This window comes from Chrysemys picta, chromosome 12 (assembly GCF_011386835.1).
Source record: "Chrysemys picta bellii isolate R12L10 chromosome 12, ASM1138683v2, whole genome shotgun sequence".
Taxonomy (NCBI): Eukaryota; Metazoa; Chordata; order Testudines; family Emydidae; genus Chrysemys; species Chrysemys picta.
Window position 1 is genome coordinate 6,109,519 of NC_088802.1, and position 27,638 is coordinate 6,137,156.

The following is a 27,638-nucleotide window of genomic DNA, read 5'->3' on the forward strand; positions in this document are numbered from 1 at the left end:
TTTCCCCGCCCCCCGCACTCTGATTGGAGGAGAGCTCGCTCCGCCCCCCGACTTTCCCTTCGCTGCCGCTGAGAGCGTGTTCACGGTCAGGCAGCACCGGAGCGTCTCTTCTCCAGCCACGTTGCGAGAGCCGCGGGCCAGGTGAGAGGGCCGGGGGAGAGTGCCCAGGTTGGCGGGGGTCTGAGCCATAACCGGGCTGCTCAGGCTGGGGTGGGAGCTGGGCCCGGACCGCGCCGGGCTGGGGTCGGGTCTCATGGAGCCCGCAGACAAGCAGAGCTCCCGGGACACGGGGGGATTCTCCTTCCTTCTGCTGCACCGGGCGCCCGCAGGTGGGGGGCTGGTGTGTGTGTTTGGGGGTGGGGGGAGGGAGCGATTTGGCCCGGATGCTGCGAGGGAGCCCCGTGTAGATGCAGACTGGAGAGTGGGTGGCGGATGCATTCGGGCTGGAACTGGGGGCGCCGCTGCCCCCCCGCCCTTGAAGTGGTTCCCATCCCAGCCAGGTATCAGGGGGTAGCCGTGTTAGTCTGTATCTACAAAAACAACAAGGAGTCTGGTAAAAAGCAACAGAGGGTCTTGTGGCACCTTTAAGACTAACAGATTTATTTGGGCATAAGCTTTCGTGTGTAAAAAGGTTTTTACCCAGGAAAGCTTATGCTCCAATACATCTGTTAGTCTTAAAGGTGCCACAAGACCCTCTGTTGCTTTTTACCAGACTCCTTGTTGTTTTTATCCCAGCCAGGGTTTGCTGTTTGGTTCAATTGCTCTCAGTGCCCCTGGGCGGGTGGGGTGGGGAGATCACGAGGGCTCTCAGCTCTGAGGCTGGGGTCCCTGTGCAGTGTGGTGGGTTGCAGGGGTGCCATGAGGGACGGTGTGGGGGATGGGAGAGCATCGACTTGGCAAGTGGCTGTTCTTAAGGGGGCCCCCCAGGAGGTGGTGGGGACCTACTGAGTCATAGTGCGGATGCTCTGGGGTAGCCCCGGGGAATCGGGTTTTTTGGGGGGGGTGAGTTGGTGAGACTGTGAGTCATGGCCTGGGGTCTGCAGGGAAACCACAAAGTGGTTTCAATAAAAAGTGTCCCAGACAAGCTTTGGCCCCCAATCTATTGTCAGGACAGACAACAAGGGAATCTTCTCCTCGTCCCGCAGGAATAGTCTGCCCCTTGGCACAAAAATCCTGTATAAACCCTCATCCAGCACATGGACACTGCTGGGTCCAGATATCCCCCCCTCCCCCTCCCCCTCCCTGACGCTATCATGTTAATAGAGAACAAGTGTTGTGCTGGTCTGAGACCATCAGAAAGGGGGCAGGTGAGAGGGAAGGGCGCAGAACATCACAAAAAGCAACAGCCCCATAGCAGGATCCAGCCAACTTCTGGCCGTGAACCTCCTGCCAATTCTCCTGTCTCATGGGATAAGAAATATGACCGCACGCAGTGCACCCTCCAGCGCCAGACCCTGGCTCTCGTTGGCCGTATCCAGCTGTCTTATATTTCAACCACGTGTATGAGACTCCGAAGAGGCTGTTTGTTCTATTGCATTCAGTGGCAACAGACGGGGGCGGGGGGGGGGGAAGAGATCTTATTTAACAATAATAATACAAAGTGGTGGTGATTTTTTAATCCCAAACTAAAATTTATAATTGCAAATTTCCTTCTGGAAAGTTTTGTAAAAATGACACTTTCCTACCCCAAACCCCCCCAAAAAACAAAAATACATTAATTTTGGACCATTTCGATCATTTTTTGGCTGGGAAACACAGTGATCAAAAATATGTCAAGCCGTTCTACTGGAGTGGGTGTTTGGGCCAGTGGGCTGTGCATTGAGGGAAGTCGTCTCTGCAGCTGTCGTCTCTGGGTTGTGTTTTCCTGGGGGAGCGCTCCTTGCCCTAAGGGAAGGGCTGTCGGGGGGTGGGGGTGAGGGGGGTTGTGCATTTTGAAAGCAGCTTTTGAGTAAGCCAGTAAGGAGTTAAGAGAAGTCACTGCATGTGTGGCCTCTTTCCAGTTTATTTGCTCCCTTGTCTACACTGGCACTTACAGCGCTGCAACTTTCTGTGAAAACGCACCTCCCCGATGGATGCTATTCCCCTCGTGGAAGTGGGGTGGTTTTTTTTTTTATATATAGCACTGGGACACGTCTCTGCCAGGGTTGGTGCCACGACTACACAGCCACGTTAAAGCAAAAGATTGTTACTGCTCATAGAAAGTTCTCTTTTTAGAATCTGGCCACATATTTCCTTTCCAGTCCTGGGAATTGCAGCTGTGTAGAAGAACTTAATAGCTAGTTAGTGGATGGGAGCGGGGCATGAGATGAGAAGACTCAGTAGCATTGTTGAAGGCAATGTGTGTGTGGGGGGGAGGGGGCTGGGAATGCATGGGGGGGCGGGGGTTGTGTGAAGGGGGCTCCCGTGTTGAAGAGAATAGGGCTGTGCACAGGGCAAGGGTCCGAAGTGGGGAGCTTAGTCCCACTACGCGGAGGCATGCTTAAAGGCTACATGACACACTGAGGCAGCACTGATGGGGAAACTGTGGCAGGAGTGCAAGGAAAGCCTGGTGCTTTGGGTCTGGTGTCCTTCCCTGCTGTGCCCCTTTCTGGGCACCAGGTCTCCCCAAAACAATCCTCCTAGCCCCAAAGCTCCCCCCACAGCCTCCCTTCCCTTTCCCACCAGAAGTGTGAGTGTGGGGGGAAGGAGAGAACTGGCTGTGTGAGGGCATGAGGGGAGGGAATATGAGGGGGCTAGGGCAGGCCTGGTGGGGAGAAGGGCTGTGCTTGGAGAAAGTGCTGGGATACTATGCAAAGGGAGAATCTGCACCTGGGGAGCCCAGTTAAAGCCCCCATATGCTCCTGCCTCAGTTTCCCCTACCAGTGCGTCAGAGGCAGCCGTGTCTTGGGGAGCAGTTTCAACCTAGCATGTGGCCTCAGAACCTTTTAAAGAGAGGGGAAAGTCAGGTCTAGTAATCTACCAATGGGAACTTCCCATGCCCCATGTCCCAGGTCTATAGCAGCGATGACTCCACGACCCACCTAGTGGATCCACAGAAACTGCATGTTCCGGCTGTTCCCTCTTGTATTGCAGAACAGCCACGTTGGGAGCCAGGAATCTCTCCAGCCCACCAGGACTGAATCCGGTAGCGAGAAAGCGAGGAGTCCGGTGTGTGCCCACGTGTCCCGTCGAGACGAGAGAAAGGAATGGATCCCGCTGGGAAGAAACTGCGGTCAGAGGATTATCCTGATATCCCTGGAAACCACGAGAGCGGAGCGGAGCCAGGTAACTGAAGCCTGGTTCTGACCACTTAAATGGTGTCTCTAGTGTCATCGTTTGTAAAGCCAAAAGGGACCAGTGTGATCACCTGTTCTGACACCCACCCTCTGCCCACCCCATCCCCACTGCTGCACAGCACAGGCCATTGAATCTCACCCACTGCCCCCTGCTTCCAGCCCACACCTGCTGGGGGGAAGTTAGCGCTTGTTTAAAAAAAAAAAAAAGTGCAAACCTTTGGCTCTGTACAGATGGAGCTCTGCAAATACCAAAGAGCGAGTGTAGGAGGAGTCTCACCTTTCAGTTCCTGTGACTCTTAACACCTGTGGGGGTGGGGGAAATTGCTGGGCCATCTGCTTTGCCTTAAACACGACTCTGGAAAATGCTGGCTAAGGACATGTGGGGAGACAGAAACTGTTCTCTCAGCCCCAGAGGGCCTGGTGCCCTGGGTTTATTCCCTCTGGGTAAGCAGTTTGCCCGGATGCCAGGCCATCCAGCTCCCCCCAAATCAGGAGGTTGTTGAGGAGTGTGTGTGTGCATGTGGGGTTAGGGGCACAGGGAGAGCAGGGTCCCTGGTGTCAGATGTGAGACCTTGCATCCACCCGCCCCATTGCAAGCCTTAAGAAGCTGGTCTGCCTCCAGCAAGCTACAGCTAGATGCTCATCAAACCCTCTCTTATCCCTTTCGACTTGAGAGACTTGCCAAAAATGTGGTGTCTTGCAGTTACGAGGAGAAACAGACAGTGGGGTCTGGTCCCCTTTCATATAGTCTGGCTTATTTACAAAGTACAAAGTTGTTACCCCAAAGACGGGAGGAGTCAAATGATGGGAGACAGTTTCCTTGCTCATAATTCCCAGCCTCTTTCAGCCAGCACTGTGCCCAAAAGCGCTCTCAAGTTTTCTTCTCAGGATCCCATTGCCAGTGCTTCTGTGTCTGGCTTTCTGGCTGCCTGCTCCCTCAGCTTCTCTGGTATTTTTTTTTTCTGTCTTGTGCACACGTACACACACACATCTACTCACAAACAATACCCAGGCAAGCCCCTCTCCTACATAGCTCAAACTCCCGAGTAGCCCACATGTGCCTCTGTGTTCGGATAGGGGCTTTGTAGTTTCATAAAGGAGCTTAGCTATAAGAAAGAATTATTGTAAAGGAAGGGTGGTGGTTACACCCAGCAGCTTCAACAACAACACAACAACCACCTACAACACGATAAAGTCTCTTTGGGAGTCTGCTGAGCCTACCAAGGCTGCTTGTTAGTGATGGTTGTCACAGCACAAGCCAGGCCCGTGTTGCCAAGGTGTTAGAAGAAGCCCGCCCCCAGGTGTCTGTCAGAGGCGGGTATGCCCCACCCAGGATGGGGTCACATGGGTTGAGCCCCTGTACTCCGTTACCGTTGCTGTCATTCCTGTTCCGGTGGCAGGTCACTCTGTACGATGTCTCCAAGGTCAGCCTTTGTTTTTCCTTGATGCTTTTCAATGAGACTTATTATGGTTGGAGACAACGTTGCAATGGAAAATAACCTGTGTCAGATCTAGTCCACAGTCTCCCCTCTCTATACAGCACTCCAGGGAACCCGCTCAGGTTTGTGGAGGGGTGTGTGCTGTAGGGATAGGGTTGGGTTTTTGTTGTTGTGGTTTTTCTGTTGGGGATTTCGTACCACACCCAGAGTCGTGGTCCATGGTTTCTAGGATCTAAGGTGTAAATTTGAAAACATCCTGTTTTGCTCTGAGAATAGGTGTGGAAATTGTCAGTTAAGCTGTTTTTTTAACCTAAAATGACTGAAACAGTCACCATATTTCCCACTTCACTAGCTCAAGCTCGCACGAGTCATGTTTTCCAGTGGCACACAAACAGTTAGGAAACCAGGGTAGGCGGCAAGGAGACTAAGGTGTTTTTTAGGGCTGGGCTGCATGGGAAACATACAGGGAATAACTTCCCACGTGGACATTCCTATTCTGCAGTAAGTGGCTTTTTTGGTTTAGCTTTAACTCCTTGGTTTAAATTTCCACCTGGGCTTATACTGGGATCACTTTCCCATATAGACAAGCCTTTTTACTCCAGTGGATGGCGACCGGTGGTCTGAAGTTTGTGGCTGTCTCCTTGGGTAGGAAGAGTGGGGTAAAACCGGATTGGAGGAGACTTCTGGGTGTCAGACAAAATCTGCCCTCTGCGCTCCTAGTTGGCTTTAGATGAGCAGGCAAAGACCAGAGCCACCTAAGGGATGATCTGAAGCACGATGAAGGGGCCTGATGCTCATTAGGACTGGAATTTGGGAAAGAAATAAAAAGAACCTAAGACAATTGCCTGGGGAGGTTGTAGAATCTCCGCCACTGGAGATTTTTAAGAGCAGGTTAGACAAACACCTGTCAGGGATGGTCTATATTGCTTAGTCCTGCCATGAGTGCAGGGGGCTGGACTAGATGACCTCTTGAGGTCCCTTCCAGTCCTATTATTCTGTGAGAAGAGACAGACACTGCAAGCCACCAAAAAGCAAAGCCCAGCACCGCCCCTCTGGACCCTTTTGTGACTTGTACTCTCAGCCCACGCCCGGTTACTGGACTTGGCAGAGTTTTCCAGGCTCTTTTAGCCCAATCGTCTTAACTCGAAAATTCAACCACCTCGGGGAGCCTGAAATATGTCAACAGCCTTTCAGTTTTCCCAGCATGCTTAGCGGGACTTGGGCTAAGTGACTTCAAGCCCCTCCTCCAAATTCCAAGCTAATACGCCATGTTCCAGAGGCCTCCAATCCATTGGGGTCTTTTTCACTCTCTCCTAGAGGCAGGAGCCACTGAAACAGAGGCTGTTCATGGTGATAATCCCCAGCTCTGATAGCACTTGTCATCAGGAGATCTCAGAGCACTTTACCAGGGGAAGCTGGTATCGCTCTCCCTGTGTTAGAGAGGGAAACTGAGTCCCAGAGAGGGGACATGACTTGCCCAAAGTCAGGCAGTAGCAGAGCTGAGAACAGAACCCAGGCCCCCAGTATCCCAGGGCAGTGAGCCGACTTAAGCAGGTTGCCCCTAGTGAAGCACGGGGGATGGGCCGGTGCCCACAGCCTAAGGGGAGGAGCACTGAACCCAGGCTTTCAGCTAGCCAGTGGGGGGACAACAAATGAAAAAACAGGGATGGGAGTGAGGGTCACAGATTGAAAATCAGGGATTCAGAGGGGGGCACCGAGAAAAGTACCCAGGACAGCGTCCGTTGCTCCTCACTGGTGTCCTGGGAGCCAGTGGACACGGCGCAGAGGGTCTCTGTCCAGAGACGTGGCTTCTGGAGGCAGCAGGTTGCAGGTGGGGTGACATGCTGAGATTTTAAAGGCCTGCCAGAGAGCTAGATTTCCTCTATTGTGCCCCCTACCTGTAATTCCCTTCTCCATTCCCCTCCCCCTCTGACCGCTTTTTTCCTGCTCCACTCCATCCGCCCCCTCAATTCCATGCTCTCCTCTGCAGATCCCTCCAGAAGAGCAAACATCTGTGTGCCCCTGAGCAGGGCTGCAGAAGTGGGGTGCAGGGGCTGGAAAGGGGCTCTAATGGGGGGCAGCCAAGCAGGGAGCTGCCCTGTATTTCACCATCTAGCAGATGAAGCCAAAACCAAACTTTCACCATCTCACTGTCAAGTCGGAATCTGGGTTTTTTTAATTTTTTTTTTTTTTAAAGTTTCTAACTCGTGACAGTTGCCAAATAAAACTAATTTGAATGATTTGAATAGTAGTTTAAGAGGAGAGAGGAGGGGAATTTATTAGCTGCCCACTGATTGCAAATGTACTGTAAGTGCCCTATTCTGACTGACGGTAATCAGTGTTTGGGGTTTTTAATTGGGTTTTTTTAAGTGATTAATTTGCTAAATCAAAACAGGTCACTGCTCTTAACATGTAAACTAGGATGGTCACCACCCAGACTTGGCAGGGAGCCAACACAACACGAGGGGGGAACTGAAAGCCACGTGGGTGCAAGTGTGCGTGTCGACCAGTCCCCGACTCTGCAAATGCCCCAGCTTCTGTTTAAGGGACTGTCCATGCTGCAGCCGGGGGTGTGTTTGCAGACCTGAGCCAGCTTTGCTTTAGTGAGTGGCACTAAAAACAGCAGCGGGGCAGTGGCCCGGCTTTCAGCCTGGGCGGTGTGAGCCCCTCCGACCCCCCACGTATGTACCAAACCCTGCACTGACGCTGCTTCGCTGCCAGTTTTTAGTGACGCTCGCTAGATCCAGGCTGGCTCGGGCACGTCCACCCGAGCTGCAGTCACAGCTGCCGACTGCAGTGTAGACGTCACCTGGTCCCCTCCACGCCGAGTTCCGGCTGACGCTGGAGGAGGGTGACTGAGCAGCGGGAGGGATGGAGGGCAGGGAGGATGCAGCGGCAGGTGGGGGAAGGGGTCAGCAGCCAGAGGATGAGCCGTGATTAGGACGGGAAGGGGTCAGCTGTGGGTGGGAGAAATGGAGGGCAGGAAGCAGCAGCGGTGGGAAGGGAGGGGAGGAAGCAGCGGGGTGAGACAGGAAACCAGCAGTAATGGGGAAGGGTGTATGGGAGGGGAAGGGGCCAGCAATGGGGGGGGGATGATGGAGCCGCAGTGGTGGGGAGTGGGCTGTGGCTGTGGGGGAAGCAGGGGGCTGCAGTGCTCAGTGGAGGAGGATTCAGACCGTGAGCAGCCAGGAAGGGGATGTGGTAAGAACAGTAGCGATGCCGGCTGCTTCCTTTTGGCATTAAGTCTTTCCATGGCGGGCGGCTGTGTGACCTCTAAACCTCTGAGTGACGCAGACTGGAAACCCCTGAGCAGCGTGACTGGTATGTAAAGTGATCACAGGATGTCACACGGTCCCCGGGGCCGATGTCCTACAGGAGCGTTGGAGCAGTTCCTCGCTTCCGACTCAGTATTTGCAGCATCTCGGTCCCTGTGTGGGTGTCGGCGCAGGCGGCGGTTAGCTGGGCTCTGGGGCTGTGTCACTCGGACAGCCTGGGAAAGCGGGGAAGAGCTGAGATACAGCAGCCCCTTGACCGCCCTGGAGAGCCAGGCAGGGCAGGGGAACCGGCTCGCTGGAGCGTCCCTGGCTGGAGAGAGGCTGCGGCTTGCACAGGTGGGGTTGTATTTTCAGTGTTGGCTGTAAATGGCCAGGCCCTGTGGGGGAGCAGCAGGGAGCTGATCACGGTTATGAGCAGGGCAGCCGGTTTGCACTCGCAGCTGCTGTATCCTGTGCCTGCATCCGGGATCAAGGCCGTGTCCTGGGAAATGGCAATAGCCCCTTGTCTCCGTTTATTCTCCTGCCTTCCCTGTCCTCTTCCTTCTATTGGTGAGGTTTTCACAGGTGCATCCACCCCAATGGGCTTCTCCGGCCAGGCCTGAACCGCCAGCTGGGATTCTGACTGGGGTGTGTGTGTGGGGGATATATCCTGGGGGGCCTCATACTGCACCCCCATTTGAGGATCTGCCCCTTCTCTCTCCCTTCACCACCTCATGTTCCTTTTTCCTGCTGTTCTTTGGGGCCAGTTTTTCCCCGTACGTGTGTGTGGACACAGACGATCCTGCCGCATGTTTCCTGTTCCCACGTGTTACGAACCCCGCTGTGTGATCCCCACCGTCCTGCCCAGCTGCTGGGTGGGACTGCAGCTCCCTCAGCTCAGTGCACACACCTGAGTCTTTGTCGCTGTGAGTCACATTGACTGGGGGGATTTTTCCCATTCACCCCGGCACTGACTGCTGGGGGAAGGGTGGTCTAGTGGTTTGGGGGCTAGGCCAGGCGTTGGAAGATCTGGCTTTGAGTCCCTGTGTGACCCTGGGCAAGTGTTAATCTCTCTCTGCCTCAGTTTCCCATCTGTACAATGGTCAGACCAGTAATTCCCTCTCTCACAAGGCTGCTGGGCGGGTAAATTCATTAACAGTCTGTGAGGTGTTCACATATTGTGGAGATGGGGGCCAGAGAAGATCTTACCTAGATAGGACAGGAGATTTTTTTTTATGTTGGGGGCTGATCTACTTCCCCCAGACCTCAGGCCTCCTCTCCCCCAGGGGCTGCCTGGGTTCATTCCTTCATATCTGAGATCATCATGAATCATCAGTGAGCAAAGATTCAAAAATCCTTCAGAGGAAATGAGTAAAGCTGGTGGGAACATTTTCCATCAAAATATGTAGCTTCATTGAAGCTAAAATGTTTTGCACAGTTGTATCGATTTTGATGGGAAGGTTTCTGAGGTCCACAGCTCTCTGGTCACTTCTGAAGAGAGAGAGGAGCATATGTCTACACTGCGGGAAAAGGTGTGTTCTCAACTGGGGTGGGTGACCCGCATTAGCTCACTTGGGTGAAAATAGCAGCGAAGACACAGCAACTCGGGCTAGCAGCTCACATTAAAGCCTGAAATGGAGTCTCGGGTTGAACTGGGTGGGGGACTAACCCCAGTTGTCTTAAAGGTCTTTGCTGCCATTTTAATACAGGGTAGCCAACCCAACTTCAGAACATCCCTTTTTCTCTGCAGTGTGGACGTACACAGAAAAAGGCACTTTTGAAAAATTTGTGGTTTGAACTAAAACATATGAGAACTAATTTCCAAACTGAGAAAACTATCACAAAAAGGAATTGGCATCAGCTCGCCAGCCTAAGATAGGTTTCTTGTGTGAAGAAAAATACTCATTACTGTCTCTAGAGTAGCCCAGCCTCTTGGGCATAGCTAGGCATGCAAGCTTAGTGTCTGGGAGAGGGCACAGGCTGGGCAGGGGGCACAGACTGCCAAGTGAGGGTGAGTCCCACACTCCTATCCCTTCTTCCATGTTAGCTTGGAGCCAGTCGCCCTTGGGACATTCTGTGTGTCAGCTCTGGGAGAGTCTGGTAAGGAGCAAAGAGTGGAATTAACACCCCATTCATCATGTGGCACAGGTCTGGCAGCTGGGTTAAGTAAGCCACCATCTCTGCAGTCATCCCTCATGCAACCAGTGAAACTGTTCCATGCAAATTGAGAATACAGTAAGGATGGTGATTGGTTGAGTTACCTCTGACATCACAATAGTCTAGGCCAGGGGTTCGCGACCTTTTTCTTTCCGAGGCTGTGTCTACACTGCCCCTTTCAGCGCTAAAACTTCAGTCGTTCAGGGATGTGGAAAAAACAAACAAACCCTGAGCAACAAAAGTTTTAGTGCTGAAAAGTGCCAGTATAGACAGCGCTTTATTGTTAGGAGCCACGCCTCATTCGGGGTGGTTATTTTTTATCGCCAGGAGAGCTCGCCCCCGGCGATAAAGTGTGATTACACTGCCCACATTGCAGCGGTACCGCGGCCGTGCTCTAACACGGGCAGTGTAGACATGCCCTGAGGCCTCCCCAACATGCTATAAAAACTCCATGGCCCACCAGTGTTAAAGCCAGGACTGGCGTTAGAGGGTAGCAAGCAGGGTGGCTGCCCAGGCTCCAAACCACAGGGGTCCCCTAGGCCACGTTGCTCAGGTTTCAGCTTCAGCCCCAGGTGGCAGGGCTCAGGGCCACAGGCCTCAGCCCTGCACAGCGGCGTTTTGGCTTTCTGCCCTGGGTCCCAGCAAGTGTAACACTGGCCGTGCTTGGCGGACCCCTGAAACCTGCTTGCGCCCCCAGGGGGCCCCGTACCACTGGTTGAGAACCGCTGGTCTAGGCTCTGGGCATGGCACAGATCTATCCCTTACTGTAGCTGCACACTGCACGAGTGTAATCTGTAAAGTCTGAATTGCTGAGAACTTAAAAATTGGGCGGTAACAGGCCGGGGATGTCAGTGGTGAATGAACCTGGTGATATTCCGAACAAAAAGAGCTTTCGGCCATGTTAGTAGCTACTTCCATTGCTCCCCAGTGACTCTGCAGACATTGTAGGCTCCAGAGCGACACAGACTGACTGACACTGCTGGGGTCCTATTCCATAGAGAGATAACGGCAGCCATTCAGCACAATGCTTCTTGCACCAACGCAGCTAAGACCCTGATGCAGCTACTGACTCTGGGTACCCCACTCTCAGGAGAATTAAGGGATTTTTCTCTTTCAGGGAACGTCTCTAGCTGCAGGCTCAGGAAACATGCTGCATGTACAGTCGCAGTGAGCGTTGTACTTGTCATTCTGATTGTTGCTGTTGTTGTTCTGGCAGGTGAGTGGCTGATCCCAGTGTCTGTGTGTTCCATTTACATGGAGCTGGCCACGCTGCTCAGGGCTGTGAAAAATTCCATGCCCGGAGCACCACAGTTAGGTCAACCCAACCCCCGGTGTAGACACGGCTGGATCGACAGAAGGGTCCTTCCGTCGACCTAGCTACCGCCTCTCGGAGAGGTGGATTAACTACCGCGATGGGAAAAACCCTTCTGTTGATGTAGGAAGTTTCTACGCTCCGGCACTACTGTGGAATGGCTGCAGCAGCATAGCAGTGCCATTGTCGTGCAGACATACCCAGAGTCACGGGCTGTCTCCTCTCGGGCATCAGCCATGGGGGCCAGGAACGCATCTTCAGACTCTCCCTCCTGGAGTCTTGTTTGCGATGACAAAACTGGCCCTTTAAACTGTCTTCCTGGGTAAGTGTGTATCATTGCAATGAAAGGGATAAACGTCAGTTCCTGAGATAATACCAACAGGAAAGGAATTTCTCCTCCAAAGAGCGTACAGTCTCGGGGATGTCTGCGCTACGGAGACTACACTGACATAGCTGCGTCACTCTGGCTATGCCGGCATAACACCATAGTATAGACTCAGCCTACGCGGACAAAGATTTTTCCTTCGGTGTTGGAACACCGCCTCCCTGAGCAATGGTACCCACGTCAACACCAGCCTTCTTCCGCCAGGATAGCTGCGTCTACACTAGAGGTTATGTCGGTTTGGCTATGTCACTCGGGTGTGTGTGTGTGTATTTTTTCATACCCCTGACCTATCTCTTAAGCATAGACCAACCCGCAGTAGACGAAACAAACTGTTACCGAGGGCAGGAGAAAGAGAAACAGTGAATAAAGTGGCCTTATGGAGACTGTTAGGTGGATGTGGCCAAAGCTCTTATAAGTTTTAATGCATACGGAAATGTGGCTCTGTAGATATTACTAAACATTGTACAACCACATCATAATAGTTAGTAGCTGTTATCCAGAGGAGCTGTATTTCTGCCAAATTCACCGTTGTGAAAAACACGTCACGGACTGTGAAATCTGGTCTTTTGTGTACTTTTACTCTATGCTATAAAAGTACCCTATACTATATGGTAAAAGTATACAGAAGAACACAGCGTTTTTCAAACTGGGGGTCCCAAGCCAAAAGGAGGTTGTAAGCCTATTGTGGGGGGGGGGGGTCACGGAATTGCCACCCTTACTTCTGTGCTGCTGCTGGCGGCAGCCCTGCCTTCAGAGCTGGGCACCCGGGCAGCAGCCGCTGATCTCCGGCCACCCAGCTCTGAAGGCAGCGCAGAAGTAAGGGTGGCCAATACCATAATCTCCCTACAATAGCCTTGTTAACCCCTTTTGGGTCGGGACCAAGGCCGGCTCCAGCTTTTTTGCCGCTCCAAGCAGTGAAGAAAAAAGCCACACACAAAAAAAGCCGCGATCGGCGGCAGCTCTACCGCACCGCTTCATTCTTTGGTGGCAATTCGACGGCCGGTCCTTCTCTCCGAGAGGAACTGAGGGACCTGCCGCCGAAGACCCGGACGTGCTGCCCCTTCCCATTGGCCGTCCCAAGCACCTGCTTCCTGCGCTGGTGCCTGGAGCCGGCCCCAGTTGGGAACCCCAGTTTGTGAAACGCTGAGTCTTAAGGGCTTTACGTGTTTATATTTTGCCATTTTTAAATACATATTCATGTTTTGTTGCAACACCGTGAAATATAAGATTTAAATATCTGAAACCGTGAAATTCAAGATTTTTAAAATGCTGTGACCATGAAATTTAGGGAAATGAATTGTGAATTTGGTAGGGCCCTAATCATAACTGATACACATAAAAAGGAAGGAGCAGGAAACCAGGGTTAAGGTTGCACTTTGGAGCCTTTCCTCATTTCTGTCTGGTGGGTATTTGCATCTGGGGGAGCAGGGGAGGGAAAGGATGGGCTCTTACCCTTTTGTTGCTCTCTCAATTTCAGTGCTGGTACTTAAAGCACAGCCCCAGTGCATGGCCTGGTGCCCGGACAGCTGGGTCGGATACCGAGGGAAATGCTACTATTTCTCTGAGGCTGAAGAGAACTGGAACAACAGCCGGAGCAACTGCTCTGCACTTGGCGCTTCCCTGGCTGTGATTGACAGCGAGCAGGACCTGGTGAGAAGGAAAACAGACCCATTCTGGGGGTGATGGGCTATGCCAGAGTTATGGTCAAGGTCTTCAAGGCGCTCCGTGGCCTAGGCCCAGGGTGTCTATAAGAGCCTAAAGCTCCAGGATGAAGACCTTGGTTGACATCTCTGCTCCTCTGGCACCATTTAAGGGCAAAACTTCTCAGTGAGGGAGATGGAGTTTCCTTGGTGACTGGTCCTCGCTTGGGGAATGGACTGCCCCAGGAACTAAGGACCATCCAGAACCTCACCACCTTCTGCTCCGAGAGCGAGGTGCACTTTGAGCAGTCTTCTCGGATATCCATGTAACCCACTGGCGAGCGTGTCACTGGTTACACTCTGTGCTCGTCCACAGAGGATCTGTGCTGACTGGAGAGGGTTGCTCCGTTAGCTCCAGCTGGCGTGACTTGGGCTTTTTCATTATGGAGGTTCCTAGTGTGTCAGCCAAGATGGCCGCCTTCACATAAACATGTAGCGTATGCACTTCAAATAACAAAACCCTACCAAAACAAACTGCTCCACTACACACACACGACTCTCTCTCTTGGGAGAGAGAACGAATCACATGTAACGGGCTAATCACGTCACTTAATTCATGAGTGGAAGATGCTCAACTACAAGGGTGATGGGGTAAGACCCCACGTAGAATAGTGTAGGCACATGCGATGATGCATATTGTTAAAATTGCCTACGCCACTGGTCCCCAAACTATGGGGTGTGGTCTCCCCCAGGGAGGCGCAGAGGAATGTTTGGGGGGGGGGCAGGTCTGGCAGGGCCCGAGCCAGCCCCCATAGGGGGCAGGGAGGGAGCCACAGCCCAGCTCTGGCCCTAGCTGCAGCTCCTCTCCATCTACCAACCTAGCTCTGGCCCCCCAGCCGCAGCACTGCCTCCCCCTCCCTCAGGCCAGCTCCTCCCCCATCCCCAGCTCCGCCTTCCGCTCAAGCTCCTCTTCTGACCGATTCCGCTACTGGTAAGTGGGGACACGACAGGAAAAGTTTGGGCACCACTGGTCTGAGCATTTCCATTTTTCAGTTGCTTATAACTGTGCCCCGGGTTTTCCTTTTGTGTTCTTTGCAGGGGGTTTTCTCTGAACTTTACTCTCTCAAGGGGAGGTTTTTTCCTGAAAGTTTCAGCAAATCCACTTGATTATTTCTCTCGTGGTAGCACCTAGGAACTCCAGCCCAGAATTTTTCAGTGAATTTACAAGTTGCCAAAAACTTGCCCAGCTCTAACTGGAAATAAGTCAAAGTTCCCAAGTGCCACCTCAACTCTGGTTTTCCTTCTCCTTCCCTTTGGTGTGGATCAGTTATGATCCAATCTTTAGTTATGTGGCCCCCTGCTGTGTTTTCTGCAGGACCCCTGCCTCATTCAGCGCCCAAAGAATGGGGCAGGGCTGTGTGATGAATTCCTCTGGGGTCCGCAGCTTCCGGCCACGTTCGCTGCACTGGTTGTACGGGGCGCTGTGACTGAGGCGGGGCTGAAGGGATGGTCTGAGGTTAAGGCACTAAAGTGGAACCCAGGAGCTGTAGTTTCAGTTTCACACTTTGCTTTAACTAACTCAGGAACATTTCTGTATAACGTGACTCTGTGCTGCCCGGAGCCCTGTGAGCAGCACACGTGGAATCAAACTCTTTCCTTTTTCTGTGTTACAGGTTTTCATGATGCGATACAAAGGCGCCTCCGAGCACTGGATCGGCCTCGGGAGAAAGCACGAGAGACTGCCCTGGAAATGGGTGAATGGCTCTGATTTCAACAACTTGTGAGTCCTTTTTCTCTCTGTTTCGGTTCTGAACACTAGGTTGTGGGACTGAATTCAGATGGAGCCAACGTTCACCATGTAAACCCCGAAATATTGGCGGGGAGTGAGGGAAATCTGTATTGTCTCCGGGATTTGGGGCTCACTCCCACTGCTGAGACATGGATCAAGTGAGGCAAGAGATGTTGCGCTGCTAGGGGGATGGTAACACTCGGGTTGTTGAGAACTTTTCATTGAAACTGTTTATTGGTGGAAAATTGGGGTTTTGATAAGATTTTTTCATAAAATGTCTTTTAATGGAAAAATTTGACTTTTTTTAATCAAACCATCCCCTCCTCCCCCCACCCCCCAAAAAAACCCACAACGACCAAAAACTGAAATATTTCAGTCCAAAGTGCTGCCCATATACCTCATAGGAGTTGTTGTTTGGTTTCCTCATATTCCCAATCTCCCCCTTTATGGGCTGAGCTCCCCAACTGGACTACAACTCCCATGGTGCAGCATGGCCAAGGGACTCCATGATGCACCACCTCCCCTCCCCAAGCGAGATCTGGGGCACCAGGGGAGATGTAGTTTGGACATGGAGCTCGGCCTATAGCAAAGAATGGGAGTATGAGGCAGTTGCACGGCATCTCCCATGATGTATTGCCTCCTCTTGACCAGTAGTGCGACCATGGTGCACTCTGGGAGATGTAGTCTGAATGAGGAACCTGGTCTCTAGAAGAAAAGGGAAGCACGAAGCACCATGGCAGCTTTTCCAAATTGAAATATTTTAGGGTTACCATACGTCCGGATTTTCCCGGACATGTCCGGCTTTTGGGGGCTCAAATCCCCGTCCGGGGGGAAATCCCCAAAAGCCGGACATGTCCGGGAAAATCGGGAGGGAGGGCTCGGCCGGGGCCTCTTTGGCCGGGGCCGGTGCGGGGCCGGGCTGGGGTCGCAGGGCCGGGCCGGGCCGGGGTCGCAGGGCCGGGCCGGGGTCGCAGGGCCGGGCCGGGGCCGCGGGGGTGCGCCGGGCCGCGGGGCCGGGGGGGTGCGGTCCGGGAGCCGGTCCGGGGTCGCGGGGCCGGGGGGTGCGCCGGGCCGCCGGGGGCCGGCCGGCAGTGCTGGGCGGGCCGGGGGTGGTCGGCCGGGGCTGGCACCCCAGGGCCCGAGCCGACCCAGGCTGGAGCCGCCGGGGGGGCCAGCCTGGGCCGCACCTCCTCCCCCCATCTCCCCCCCCCTTACCTGCTTCAGGCTTCCCGCGAATTAAATGTTCGCGGGAAGCAGGGGAGGGGGGGCAGAGTTGGGGCGGGGCATGGGCGGGGCTGGGGGCGGGGCCGGGGCCCCGTGGAGTGTCCTCCATTTGGAGGCACAAAATATGGTAACCCTAAATATTTCAAGTTGTGATTTTGGGGGGAGGAGGGGTCAAACTTATCTGGGCCGAATCAACCCACCTCATCTCCTCTGACTCAGACTCCAGTCCCTGGGGAGCTGCAGGCCCGATGCCTTTGGGGAGTCGGAGGCTAGAGAAAAGGGGTGATACCTGGTCCGGGGCTGAACGTTTGACACCCATGTCTTAGACTGAGACAACATCAAAAAGAGGGAACAGAGTTTGCATGTGTGTCAGCGGCCACCTGTCTCCACAGACAGCGGAGTCCTTTGAGATTCAAGGGAAAGCAAAAGGCACCACAGTGAGTCAGTTCCACCACAGCTAACAGACTTCACGGTTTGAGTTATTCACACAACAGCAACTGTCAGTATGAAAGGGGCCGCAGAGAAACCCTCTGGAGTGGAGACTGACTCCCCTGCTCACTGCCACCCGGGGCCACCTTCAGGAATTGGGTTCCTCAGTGCAGCCCGGCTAGGCCAGGTCCTACATGAGCCTGTCACGTAGCCAGGAGCACAGGAAGGCCCAGGCTGGTTCTGACCCAAGGTCCATCTAGACCCATTGCCTGTCTTTGCCAGTGGCCAGCACCAGCTGCCCCAGAGGAAGGTGTAAGAACTAGAGCTGTCAGAATGAGCGATTTTGCCATTCGCTGGCTGAACTGAAAATCTGGGAGCAGAAGAACCTGGATCAACCAGAAACTAAACATTTTCAATTTTATGGGCAAAACAAAGAGCCAAAGTTTTAACTTTCACGTCAAATGAATTTTCTTTTATTCAACCCGAAATTAAATTTTTCCTTTCAGTTTCAGGCATTTTTAAACTGCTTTTTTTTTTTAATTAAAAGCAAAGGAAATTTGGAAGCACCAGGCACAAACCCAATGGTGGTGTCCGTCCTCCGTCCCCTGACCCCCGTACTCCCTAGCTCCTGGTTAGGGCACTCAACCTGGGTCTCCTGTATCCCAAATCAAGTCCTCGCCCTGTCTGATTCGGAGTAGGGACTTGAACCTGCGCTTTCCTCATCCCAGATAAGCAGGCTAATGACCCGGTGGCTATCGGGTTTACCACTCCTCTTTCTCCAGTTTTGTGAAGGGCACACAAGTCCCCTTGTCAGTCTAGCCTAAAGAAAAAATTAATTTAGGCCCAAATGTTTCAGGCGACCTAAAATTGCATTTTTCGGTGACTAAACTCTTCATCTGAAACACGTCCCCTGGCTCTAGCTAGAAAATCCTTCCCCCCACACACCTGCAATAGTAGAGGTGAGCTCATTTGGCCCCCCTCACACATGAGGGAGAGATACAGTGATCCAGACTGGAGGTGTTAGATCAGCAGTTCCCAAACTGGGGGTCGCGCCATCAGCAGACGGGGTTGCAGTGACCCCTAGTGTGCAGAGGGTGCCACTTTGCTCCACCCGGCACCGCCTCACCTGTACGGTTCCTGTGAGGGCACCGTGCGCAGAGGACTCCATTTTGCTCTACAAAGTAGCATCCTCCACACGGCATGACTTTGCATGACCTAGGCATGAGGTCACGTTGTGGGGCGGATGCCATTTTGTAGAGCAAAATGGCGTCCTCTGTGTGGCATGACTCAAAATGGTGCACAGGAGACAACGCTCTGCCATAGATGCCGACTTACTTAGATCCCGGGGGTGCTCGACCACTGCTCTGCCCCAGGCCCTGCCCCCGCACACTCCTTGCTCCTCCCCCCAGCCCACCTCTTCCTGCGCTGCCCCATTCCAGCCCCTCCCATGCCTCTTCCTGCCACTGCTCTTCCCCCTCCCTCCAGTGCATCCTGCATGCTGATGAACAGCTGATCCGTGGTGGGTGGGAGGCGCTGGAGCTGATCCACGGGGCACCGGCGGGCAGGAGGTGCTGCAGGGGAGAGCGAGGTGCTGATCTGCAGGTGGCTGGTGGGGGCTGAGCACCCACTATTTTTTTTTCCCCCCCATGTGTGCTCCAGCCCCAGAGCACCCACCGAGTCAGTGCCTATGCGCTGGGTGGAGGACGCCATTTTGCTCTACACAATGGCGCCCTCCTTGCTGCCTGGGGTCCTGGGAGGAAATAATTCATTAACATGGGGTCCTGCTGGCAAAGAGTTTGGGAGCCCCTGCGTCAGGCGCATTCTCCCACTGGCAGTAACAGGACAGGCCCAGCTGCTGGCTGACGATGGCTTTATCGTTTGTTGCAGGTTCCCGATAAGAGGAGGAGGTAACTGCGCGTACCTGAATGACAACGGCGTCAGCGCTTCAAGGTGCATCACCGAGAGACACTGGGTCTGCAACAAACCTGATGCGTATACAAGCCAGAAAAACACGACGCAGAGGATAAGGAATTATTAGGTTAATTAAACTGAAAAACAACAGGAGGAACTTCAGCAGGATCTGGCCACGTGAGAGGAACAGGCCACCCACCGGCAAATGAAACAGTGTGACATATACACAGAGGGTCCAGTGGAGGAACAACTGAGGGTTGCTCAGCCATCTTCCTAGCTACTAACATCACCACATCAGCTCAGGAGAAGGAGCCGGGGTGACGTGCTGACCCCATTAAAATCTATGCACATTTTTCCGTTCAATTCAGTGAGGCCAGCATCTCACCCAGGGATGTCATTGTAGATCACCCAGCGCTGACCTCGGCTGAGCGTGCAGCAGCTGATGACAAAGCAAACGAGATGTTGGGGTATATAAGGAACGCACGAGGTGACAATACAGAAAATGCTCTGACGTCATTATATGAATCAAAGGGACACCCTGATGGGGAACACTGTGTGCAGTACGGGTCACCCATCTCCAAAAGGACACTGCAGAACTAGAGGAGGTTCAGACACCGGTAAGAAGAATGATGGGAGGCCAGGTGGGACTTTCGTCAGAGAATAAGGGGACGTGAACAAGGGAGATTAGGGTGCTGCTATTCAATCCATCTCTTGCTACAAGACCAATGGGGCCGCATAACAGAATTGAAAAATCAACAAATTTGAAACTGATCGAAGGACCATGTTTTCCCACAACGCACAGTTAGCCTGCGGAACTCACTGCTACAGGGTGTGATTGAAGCCAAGAGCTTGGCAGGATTTATTTTTAAAAGGACTGGGACGTTGGATACTGTTGTTTACACAAGAGAGGAAATGGACAGGAGTTTGGGAAGGGATCCAAACCTTCCTTCCTTCAGGGCATGAACCACCATCTAAGTAATGAAGATCAGGAGGAAATTTCTCCATTTGGTTAGTTATTCCGACACTGTCCACTAAGATGTCTCTTGACCTGTCTTCTGAAGCTGCTGGGGCGGGCCCCAAACGCACTACAGCTCTGAATTAGTCTGGCAGTTACTATGTAAATTGCCTCTACCCAGCGACCTCGTCCTTTAATAACCGATGGCTCTTCCTGAGCCAAAGACGAGTCCTGCTGCTTTTAGAAATGAATTGAGCCTTAGTTTTTCTTCCTGGGGCAGGACCCGGCTGGGCCATGTGGATTTTTGCCGAGCAGTGCGGCTGGATAGCAGCAGATCTCCAAGATGTCCTGAACCGACCTTCCAGCCCTGGGGCTCCTTTTCAGTGGAGCAATTTCCCTGCTCGAGCTGCCCAGTGCTTGGGGAGGAGCATTTAAGAGCGTGCTCCTAGGCTGTATGGTAGATTATCCACATGGAATTGCTTCGTTTGATCTCATTTAACTTATTTATTATTAGGATGACAGTTCTCAATAGCTGATAAGTCGGCTGCTAGCTGCTACTAAAACAACCTTCTCTCCTGCTCTCCTTCTCCAAAAGGGGGTGCGGACAAGGGGCTCTGACACTATTAATACAGCCCAGAGAACTGGGAAACCGGCTTGACTGAACTCGGCCAGTTCTCTCCTGATCAGAGCTTAAATCCCTTGGACAAATGACCCAACCATGAAAACGCCATAGGTCGCAGTGTCAGGAATGTCTCCCAGCTGTGATGCTACTTTTACACCAGTTTGAAACTGATGTGAGGAGGATTAGACAAAGCAGAGCAGCTAAAGGACTAAGGGAACGATCTTGATTTAAAAATCCATTTAAACGCAGGCTCGGTAATTAAAAACATAACACGAATGCAGTCACAAAACCAAAACAGCCCCACACCCCACATCCAGCAACTCGTCAGGAAATCCTGTCACAGATTGAATCAGTCCCCGCCAGGGCCGCCCAGAGGGTGGGGACAAGTGGGGCAATTTGCCCTGGGCCCCGCAGGGGACCCGCGAGCATCTCTTTCCTGGCTAGAGGCGCCTCACCCGGCGGCAGTCCAGGACTTCGGTGGCGGAGGGGGCCCTTCAATTGCTCCAGGTCTGCGGCAGCATTTTGGCTGCGGGGGGGCCCTTCAGTGCTGCCGCAGACGCGGAGCGCTGCCCGGTGAGTACAAGCGCCGCAGTGGGTGGCGCCTTTTTTTAGGTCCGCTCCCCCGCTTTGCCCCAGGCTCCCTGAATCCTCGGGGCGGCTCTGGTCCCCGCCACTCCTCACCTCCCTTAAAGCAGCTGTTCCCCTCCACCCCCAATGCCAGCTCACACTGATGGGGCTTTGCAGCATAGCCCAAGTTTCAGCCTATTTCACAGCTTGGGGGCGGGAAGGAGCGAATTCCAGACACAAAGGATGGAGGAATAGCTGGACTTGAAGCAGCCCTGACTGAGGCAGAAGTAGATGAGTGATCCTAAGACAATGGGGCTTAGGGTTTTCCAAGTACTGCTGTCGGCACTGGAGTACGAAACTCCCCAAAGGCCTGTATGAAACTGCCACCCCCAAATTCTCCAAGTCCCCAGAAGGCACATGGTTTGGTAGCCTCCAAAATTCCCACACTAGCACCACATCGACTAGTCTGGTGCGAATCCCATGGGCAAGAACCTGTTTCTTTTAAGACAGTTGAGTTACCAGAAGCCCAGTTCAGTCTCTGTTCTCATCTGGCCCTGATGCTTTAGTAGCTGAACGCCGCCCAGTCATTAAGGGATCTTCTCATCAGAGCAGGTGGGGAGCCAGGGGCTGGGACTCGATGACCTTTTGAGGTCCCTTCGAGGCCCACAATTCTATGACATGTTAATCTCAGTAACAAAGCACAAGGTGAATTAATTGACTTGCCTAAGATCACAGAGGAAATCTAAAACTGCGAATTGCACCCAAGTCTTCCTACTCCCCGTCTAATGCCCGTTCCACTAGACCATTCAGAATGAAGCAGTGACTATGCCTTGCTAAGGGTCACAAGAGACTCTTACATTTTAAGATGCCCCTAGACAATTGACAAGGCAGCGGGGAATCCTCAGACTGGCCCAGGGAACGACCTGTTACTCATGACCTAGAAGAGAACATAAACCAGACACACAACAGTTTGCACATGGAGCAATGTACCAAGGCTCATGGTGGATTCTCCATCACTGACAATTTTTAAATCAAGATTGGATGTTTTTTTAAAAGATTTGCTCTAGGGCTTGTGATGGGGGACGTTCTCCGGCCTATGTATCCAGGAGGTCAGACAAGCTGATCACAATGGTCCCTTCTGGCCTTGCAATCTATGAACCTTAGTCCTGACTTAAAATCTGAACTCTAGAGAACCTGGCTGTCTAGAGCCATACGACACAACTGCATTAAACGTCTTAACGGTGGAATTTTTAAAAGCACCACAGTTACTTGAGTTGTGCTGGAAAATAGAGGTAGTTGGGTATTTTTTGACAAGCTGTTTTTCACTGAAAAATGCCAAGTTGTCAAAAATTAGACGGTTAGGAAAACAGGGTTGGTTTCACTGAATCTCTTGACTCCAAATTTATTGGAGGAAAAATATTTTTTAAACAAAATGTTTTGACATATTCAAACCAGAACATTTTGGGGCTTTTGAGCCGGAACAACGTTTTCAGGAATGTTAAAAGTGAAAAGTCACAATCAAAACATTTTGAAATTATTGAAGCCAACGGTTTCATTGGATGCAGAATGAATTTTTGGTTTGGTTTATTGACTCTTGACAATTTTCTAGAGTTTGACTCTTCATCTTGATTTGGGATGGGATAAAATTTTGAAATCTCCCAAATTCTCATGGATGGGAAAGGAGTTTCCTGCCTAGTTCCACTCCAAAGCCACACAGACGCTTTTGAAAATCACATCCTCAGGGCCCACTTGTGTAGAACGAGGCATCTCCAAGCTCTGCCTATACACCAGCTCAGCTGAGTCTCCAGGGTTGGCAACTCCTGCAATTTTTTGGCACTGTATTTGTTGCTTTTCGGCAAACCCCAGTTCTTTGAATGAGCTGATCTGAGATCCTCAGCTTTCTGCTGTTATTTTTTTAAGCAAGTTTCTAGGCTCTAGTTTCATGGCGTAAAGCTTAAAATTGTGACTCAAGTTCTCCTGAAAGACTCACAAACCAGAAGGCAACGAGAAAGAACCCAACATTTTTAAAAAACATTTCATTTCTTTCATGACTTTTGTACATCTGGAATTGGCAGTAGTGGGTCTCGGACTGTCATAGACTTGTAGATTCCAAGACCAGAAGGGATCTCTGTGAGAATCTCAGCTGACCTGTAAAACACAAGCCGTAGGACTGCCCTGGATTAATCCCTGTTCGAACCAGAGCAGATCTTCTAGAAAAACATCCAATCTTGATTTTAAAAAATGCCCGTGATGGAGAATCCACCACGACCCTTTGTAAATTGTTCCAATGGTTAATTATCCTCAGTTAGAAATGTACACTATTTCTAGACAGAGTCTGTTACCTGTTTACACGTATTTATTGCACTATGTACTCGTTTGATTACAAGGTATAAGAAGTAGGTAACAAGCTTACTAGTATGCAAATGTTAGTTAGTGTTCATATCCTTTATCTGTAGTCCTACATGTGTCTTTGCCTCACTGTATATTCATGGGTATTTCCATTAGTTGCTCCTTTGAAATTAAATACAATTTAATCCTCTTGTTCAAAATGGACTGGGCAGTTGTGAATAAAGCAGATTTCACTGTCACACTGACTCCACTTGGACTGCCTCTGCACCTCTGTCATTATCATAATTGGGCTGAACCATTTTTTGCCTTTGCTTAGACTTCACCAAAAAAAATTCACCTTTAGGCAGGAGCTCAGACATGACAGTTTTCAGCCCAAAAGGAAGAGTTCAGTAGGTGGTGAGCTCGAGGAGTCAGTGATCTTCTCATGAATTCCGTCAACAAAAATGAACTCTGCCCATTCTGCGTGCCAGAATGAGAAGCCACTCTCAGGAGCTGGTGCACATGTTCAAAAGGTGATGATGTCATGCATGATCCCTGGATTTAGATAAAACAAGTTTATTATAGAAAACTATATTTTAAGTGATTACAAGTACTGAGGCATAAAAGTCAGAATTGGTTACAAAGAAAGTAAAAAGATAAACTACCTGCTAATACTTAACTCAACAAGCTAAATGAACTTCAAAGCAAAACATTTCTCTCACCATAAGCTTCCAGCAGTCTGGCTGGATTGCTTCAGCCAGGACCACCCACACTGTTCAATGATGCTTCCTTTGTCTTTCAAACATTGTAGCTGTGATGGGGGGAGAGAAGTAATTTGTGTTGGGTGCGTTCTCTATTTTAAAACAATTCTCCCTTTGAGGATTATCTGCAGCTGGGGTTCAGGCAACAGCCAGTCTGTTTACACAGGACGTCCAGCTGTTTCCGTTGCCAATATGTAAAGTTCTTGCTCACACCCTTCTTCCTGCCAAAGAGTGGCCGCTTAACTAGGTGATAGTCCATGATAGTTCATTTGATTATGCTGATATCTGCCTGGGGCACCAGTGTGTCTTTCTCTCTGAAGAACAGGTTTGGGCTGGATTTTCTAACTCTGGAATATGTCACAGCAATGCTATACAGTAGAATCTTATACATATACAAACAATGATACTGCAAATGTTTTACCCAGACAATAATGTTCAGCAGATTACGAGTTCTCAAATGATACCTCACAAGGCATACTTTGTACAAAAATTATCGTTAGCTTGTAAAAAGGATGAACATAGGGGTACAGTCTGTCCTATCTGGCTGCACCAGATCAATAATCATCCTGTGACTCTCTCAGACTCCTGGAACAAAGCCATACACTGTGGTCATGGACATTCAGCACTATGGACCTCCGCCATCTAAATGTATTGTTGTTGTCGTTGTCAATGTCTGCCTGGAAAATCCAGAGCCCAGCCAGCTGCCAGGTATTATTATGTATATTACTATAAACCCAGAGACCCCAGTAAAGGTCTGGGTCCCATTGTGCCGGGCGCTGCACAGACACACAGTGAGACAGTCCCTGCCCCAGCTGAGATCAGGGTCCCATTGTGCTGAGTTGCACAGACACACGGAGACACAACCACAGTCCCATCCTCCTGCATACGCACCCACATATGAGCTTTCTAATTCCCAAACGGTTAACATGCTTTGAGCTGTAGATAACACAGAGCTGTGTTGCAATTGGACTTTATTTTCCCATGTAATGCTAGTTTATGGCATTACATTTTCCCATTTGTATAGAGACAGGCAAGTCCTGTTGTGTTTGTGAGAGCAGTGACATCTTGTGGCGATGCCGGGTACTACAATGTATAAAATGCAGTAAAATAAGTTGATTTGCAAATTTGCTGCTTTGTGATGTGTAAAGGGCTTGGCAGTTAAAATGTGTTTTTGCTCTCTTAGATCAGTAATATCAATTTTTAAAGTTTTATTTGGTCAATATTTTTGAAAACATAAGTTGGTTTGTTTGGGCATTTTTGACCAGAAAAATCCCCCTTTTCTCAACAGCAATATTTTTCATTTAGAATAATCTCTTTTTAAACTTTCACTATTTTTAGCGAATTTTCCCTTGAACATTTGTTGTTTGTCGCTTTCCTTTTGTAAACTAATTTTTTTTAAAATATGAAATAATTAAATAAAAATGCACCATGTGACTAAGCTGCCAAAAACATTAAAATATCCTTATTGTGAAAATGAAAGATGATAAACTGCACAAAATGACAATTGATTAAAAATGGGAAATGAAGAGCAGTGGTTGGAAATGAAGAGCAGTGGTTAGAAATCACAAATGATGCAAAAGTCACAAGAATACGAGAACCGCGTCGGCGTGGTTAGCAATGTTCTGATTTGTTTGGTCAGAAAATGCCAACTCATTAAAACGGAAACTGTTCAAGAGCCGTTGTCAGCTTTCATGAAACACCTGATCTGAAGAACATTGGGTTAAAAGAGTTCTAAGGTTGTCAAGGAGATGCTGAAGAAGGAATAGTCACAAAAGCAGGAGAAGACCCGGGAGAGCAGAGGAGATGGCAGAGAGACCAGATCCAGGAGAACAAGGATGTGAAAGTGTCCTTCCCACTCAGCTAGGTGGAGAACAAGGGAACTGAAGTATTGGGCGTGAGAGGCAGAAAGCAGAAGGTGGGGGGGTGTGTGAAGAGAAGGGCGTGAAGGAGCCAGGGAATCAATGATGGTGGAAGGGGATTCAGGGGGAGGAAGAGGTGTGTTCTTGCTGGACCCGAGTCAGTGATGCAGTGTTTACATCCATGAGATGTGCCTTTGCCCTTGGGCCTGATTTGCACATGCATTTACCCAAGTTGAAGACACAAATAGCTAGTTTGAGGATGCACGCACGTCTCCACAGGCACATCCGCTCCTGGAAGTCTGGCCCGAAGCCTGAAACCCAAGGCAGTGTACTGGTCTGTTACAGGAATGAGTGTCTCTAATGCCACTGTTTATAGCGGCACGGCTTCCTTCTGGCAAATCCATTTGAATTCAGCACTGCAGGTTTCAGAGTGAATCCGAGTCCCTTTTATCACCCCGCAGCTGTTCACGTCAGCAGGACCCGTTACTGGGAACCTGTAAAACAGGGGAAAGGAAGTCAATGAGCCAAATTCAGACCCTCAGTAACTCTGCTGAAATCAATGGAGTTGATTACATCAGGGACAAATTTGTCCTTAATGTGCTTAGATTAAATGAAAGGAACCTAGACTCAGACTTTAAGGTCAGAAGGGACCATTATGATCTGGTCTGACCCCCTGCATGCTGCAGGCCACAAAACCGTCCCTACCCCTTCCCTTGACTCTGCCGTTGAAGTCCCCAAATCCTGTGTTTTAGTGACTTCAATTGGCAGAGACCCTCCTGCTAGTGATCCCTGCCCCATGCTGCGGAGGAAGGCGAAAAACCTCCAGAGGCTCAGCCAATCTACCCTGGAGGAAGATTCCTTCCCGACCCCAAATATGGTGATCAGTAAAACCCCGAGCATGTAGGCAAGAGTCTCCAGCCTGACCCCTGTTAGCCATTAAGACCCAACCTAGAGTAGTTGGGTCTTCGTTCTAATCCAATGGGCAGTTTGAATTCTTTCCTGAGCTCTGTGTAGCACATGCTAGCACAGGGTAGCTCTTTGTCCCCATCTAGTGGCTACACCATAGATAGAGGTTTATGAAGCTGCTACTGGAGCTAAGCAAATACTTGATTTTTTTTCCAGTTTTGGCGCTAAACTGACAAAAAAAATTGTTTGGTTCAAACCAAAACTGATTTTTCCCCCTAGGTTTTTCTTTCTGGAATGAAAAACTGAACAGGAAAAAAAATCATTATGAGTCAAAAAACATCCCTACATTAAATGAAATGCAAATATATATATATATTTTGTTTTGTTTTGGGAATTTTTACATCTTTTTTTAATACACATAGCTAAAGTTTGAAACAAAGCATCATTTAAAAATGAAAAAGTTGCAACACTGCATTTCAAACAGTCAAGCAAACCATTTTAACTTTTTTGGTGGGGAAAAATTGGCAGTAAACTATTTGCTAATTTGGGATGACTTCACAGATAGTTTCACTGCCCCGAAAAATACATTATTTTTTCCAATGAATTTACTCGTCACTGACAAAAATTCACCGTTGTAGTTGCTAGAGTCTCTGCATTCACAGAGCAGGCCCTGGAGATGAAGCAATCTTGCAGTTTGGGTTGTTTAGATACACGGCTACATGTGATCAAGGCCTATGAATAGCTAAACCAGAGGGGGCCATGACATATGCTTAAAAAACAAAACAAAACAAAACAAAACAAAAACCACACAGCAACCACCAGGCA

At 50.6% G+C, this 27,638-nt stretch overlaps 2 protein-coding genes across 6 annotated transcripts in view; one reads left to right on the top strand and one right to left on the bottom strand.

The window, feature by feature from the left end:
* Window positions 1-25,497, top strand: LOC103306901 (C-type lectin domain family 2 member D-like). 5 transcript variants are annotated; one of them, XM_065564208.1, is made up of 6 exons: window positions 1-141; window positions 3,073-3,264; window positions 11,243-11,341; window positions 13,300-13,472; window positions 15,136-15,242; window positions 18,792-25,497. In XM_065564208.1, the coding sequence occupies exons 2-6, from the start codon at window positions 3,186-3,188 to the stop codon at window positions 18,940-18,942; spliced, it is 609 nt and encodes a 202-aa protein (XP_065420280.1). In that variant the 5' UTR covers window positions 1-141; window positions 3,073-3,185; the 3' UTR covers window positions 18,943-25,497. The 5 variants fall into 5 exon arrangements, 4 of the variants coding, with proteins under 4 accessions (XP_065420280.1, XP_065420282.1, XP_065420281.1 ...); XR_010591983.1 differs by lacking the exons at window positions 1-141; window positions 3,073-3,264 and adding exons at window positions 7,886-8,325; window positions 16,695-16,912 and having other exon boundaries at window positions 18,792-18,927; XM_065564210.1 differs by lacking the exon at window positions 11,243-11,341.
* The window catches only part of LOC135974920 (killer cell lectin-like receptor subfamily F member 1), a 16,657-nt gene continuing 11,495 nt past the window's right edge, over window positions 22,477-27,638 (bottom strand). Inside the window, exon 6 of the mRNA XM_065564211.1 lies at window positions 22,477-26,401. Within this exon, the coding sequence (XP_065420283.1) occupies window positions 26,278-26,401 (124 nt within the window). The 3' untranslated portion in view covers window positions 22,477-26,277. The remainder of the gene's footprint in view (window positions 26,402-27,638) is intronic.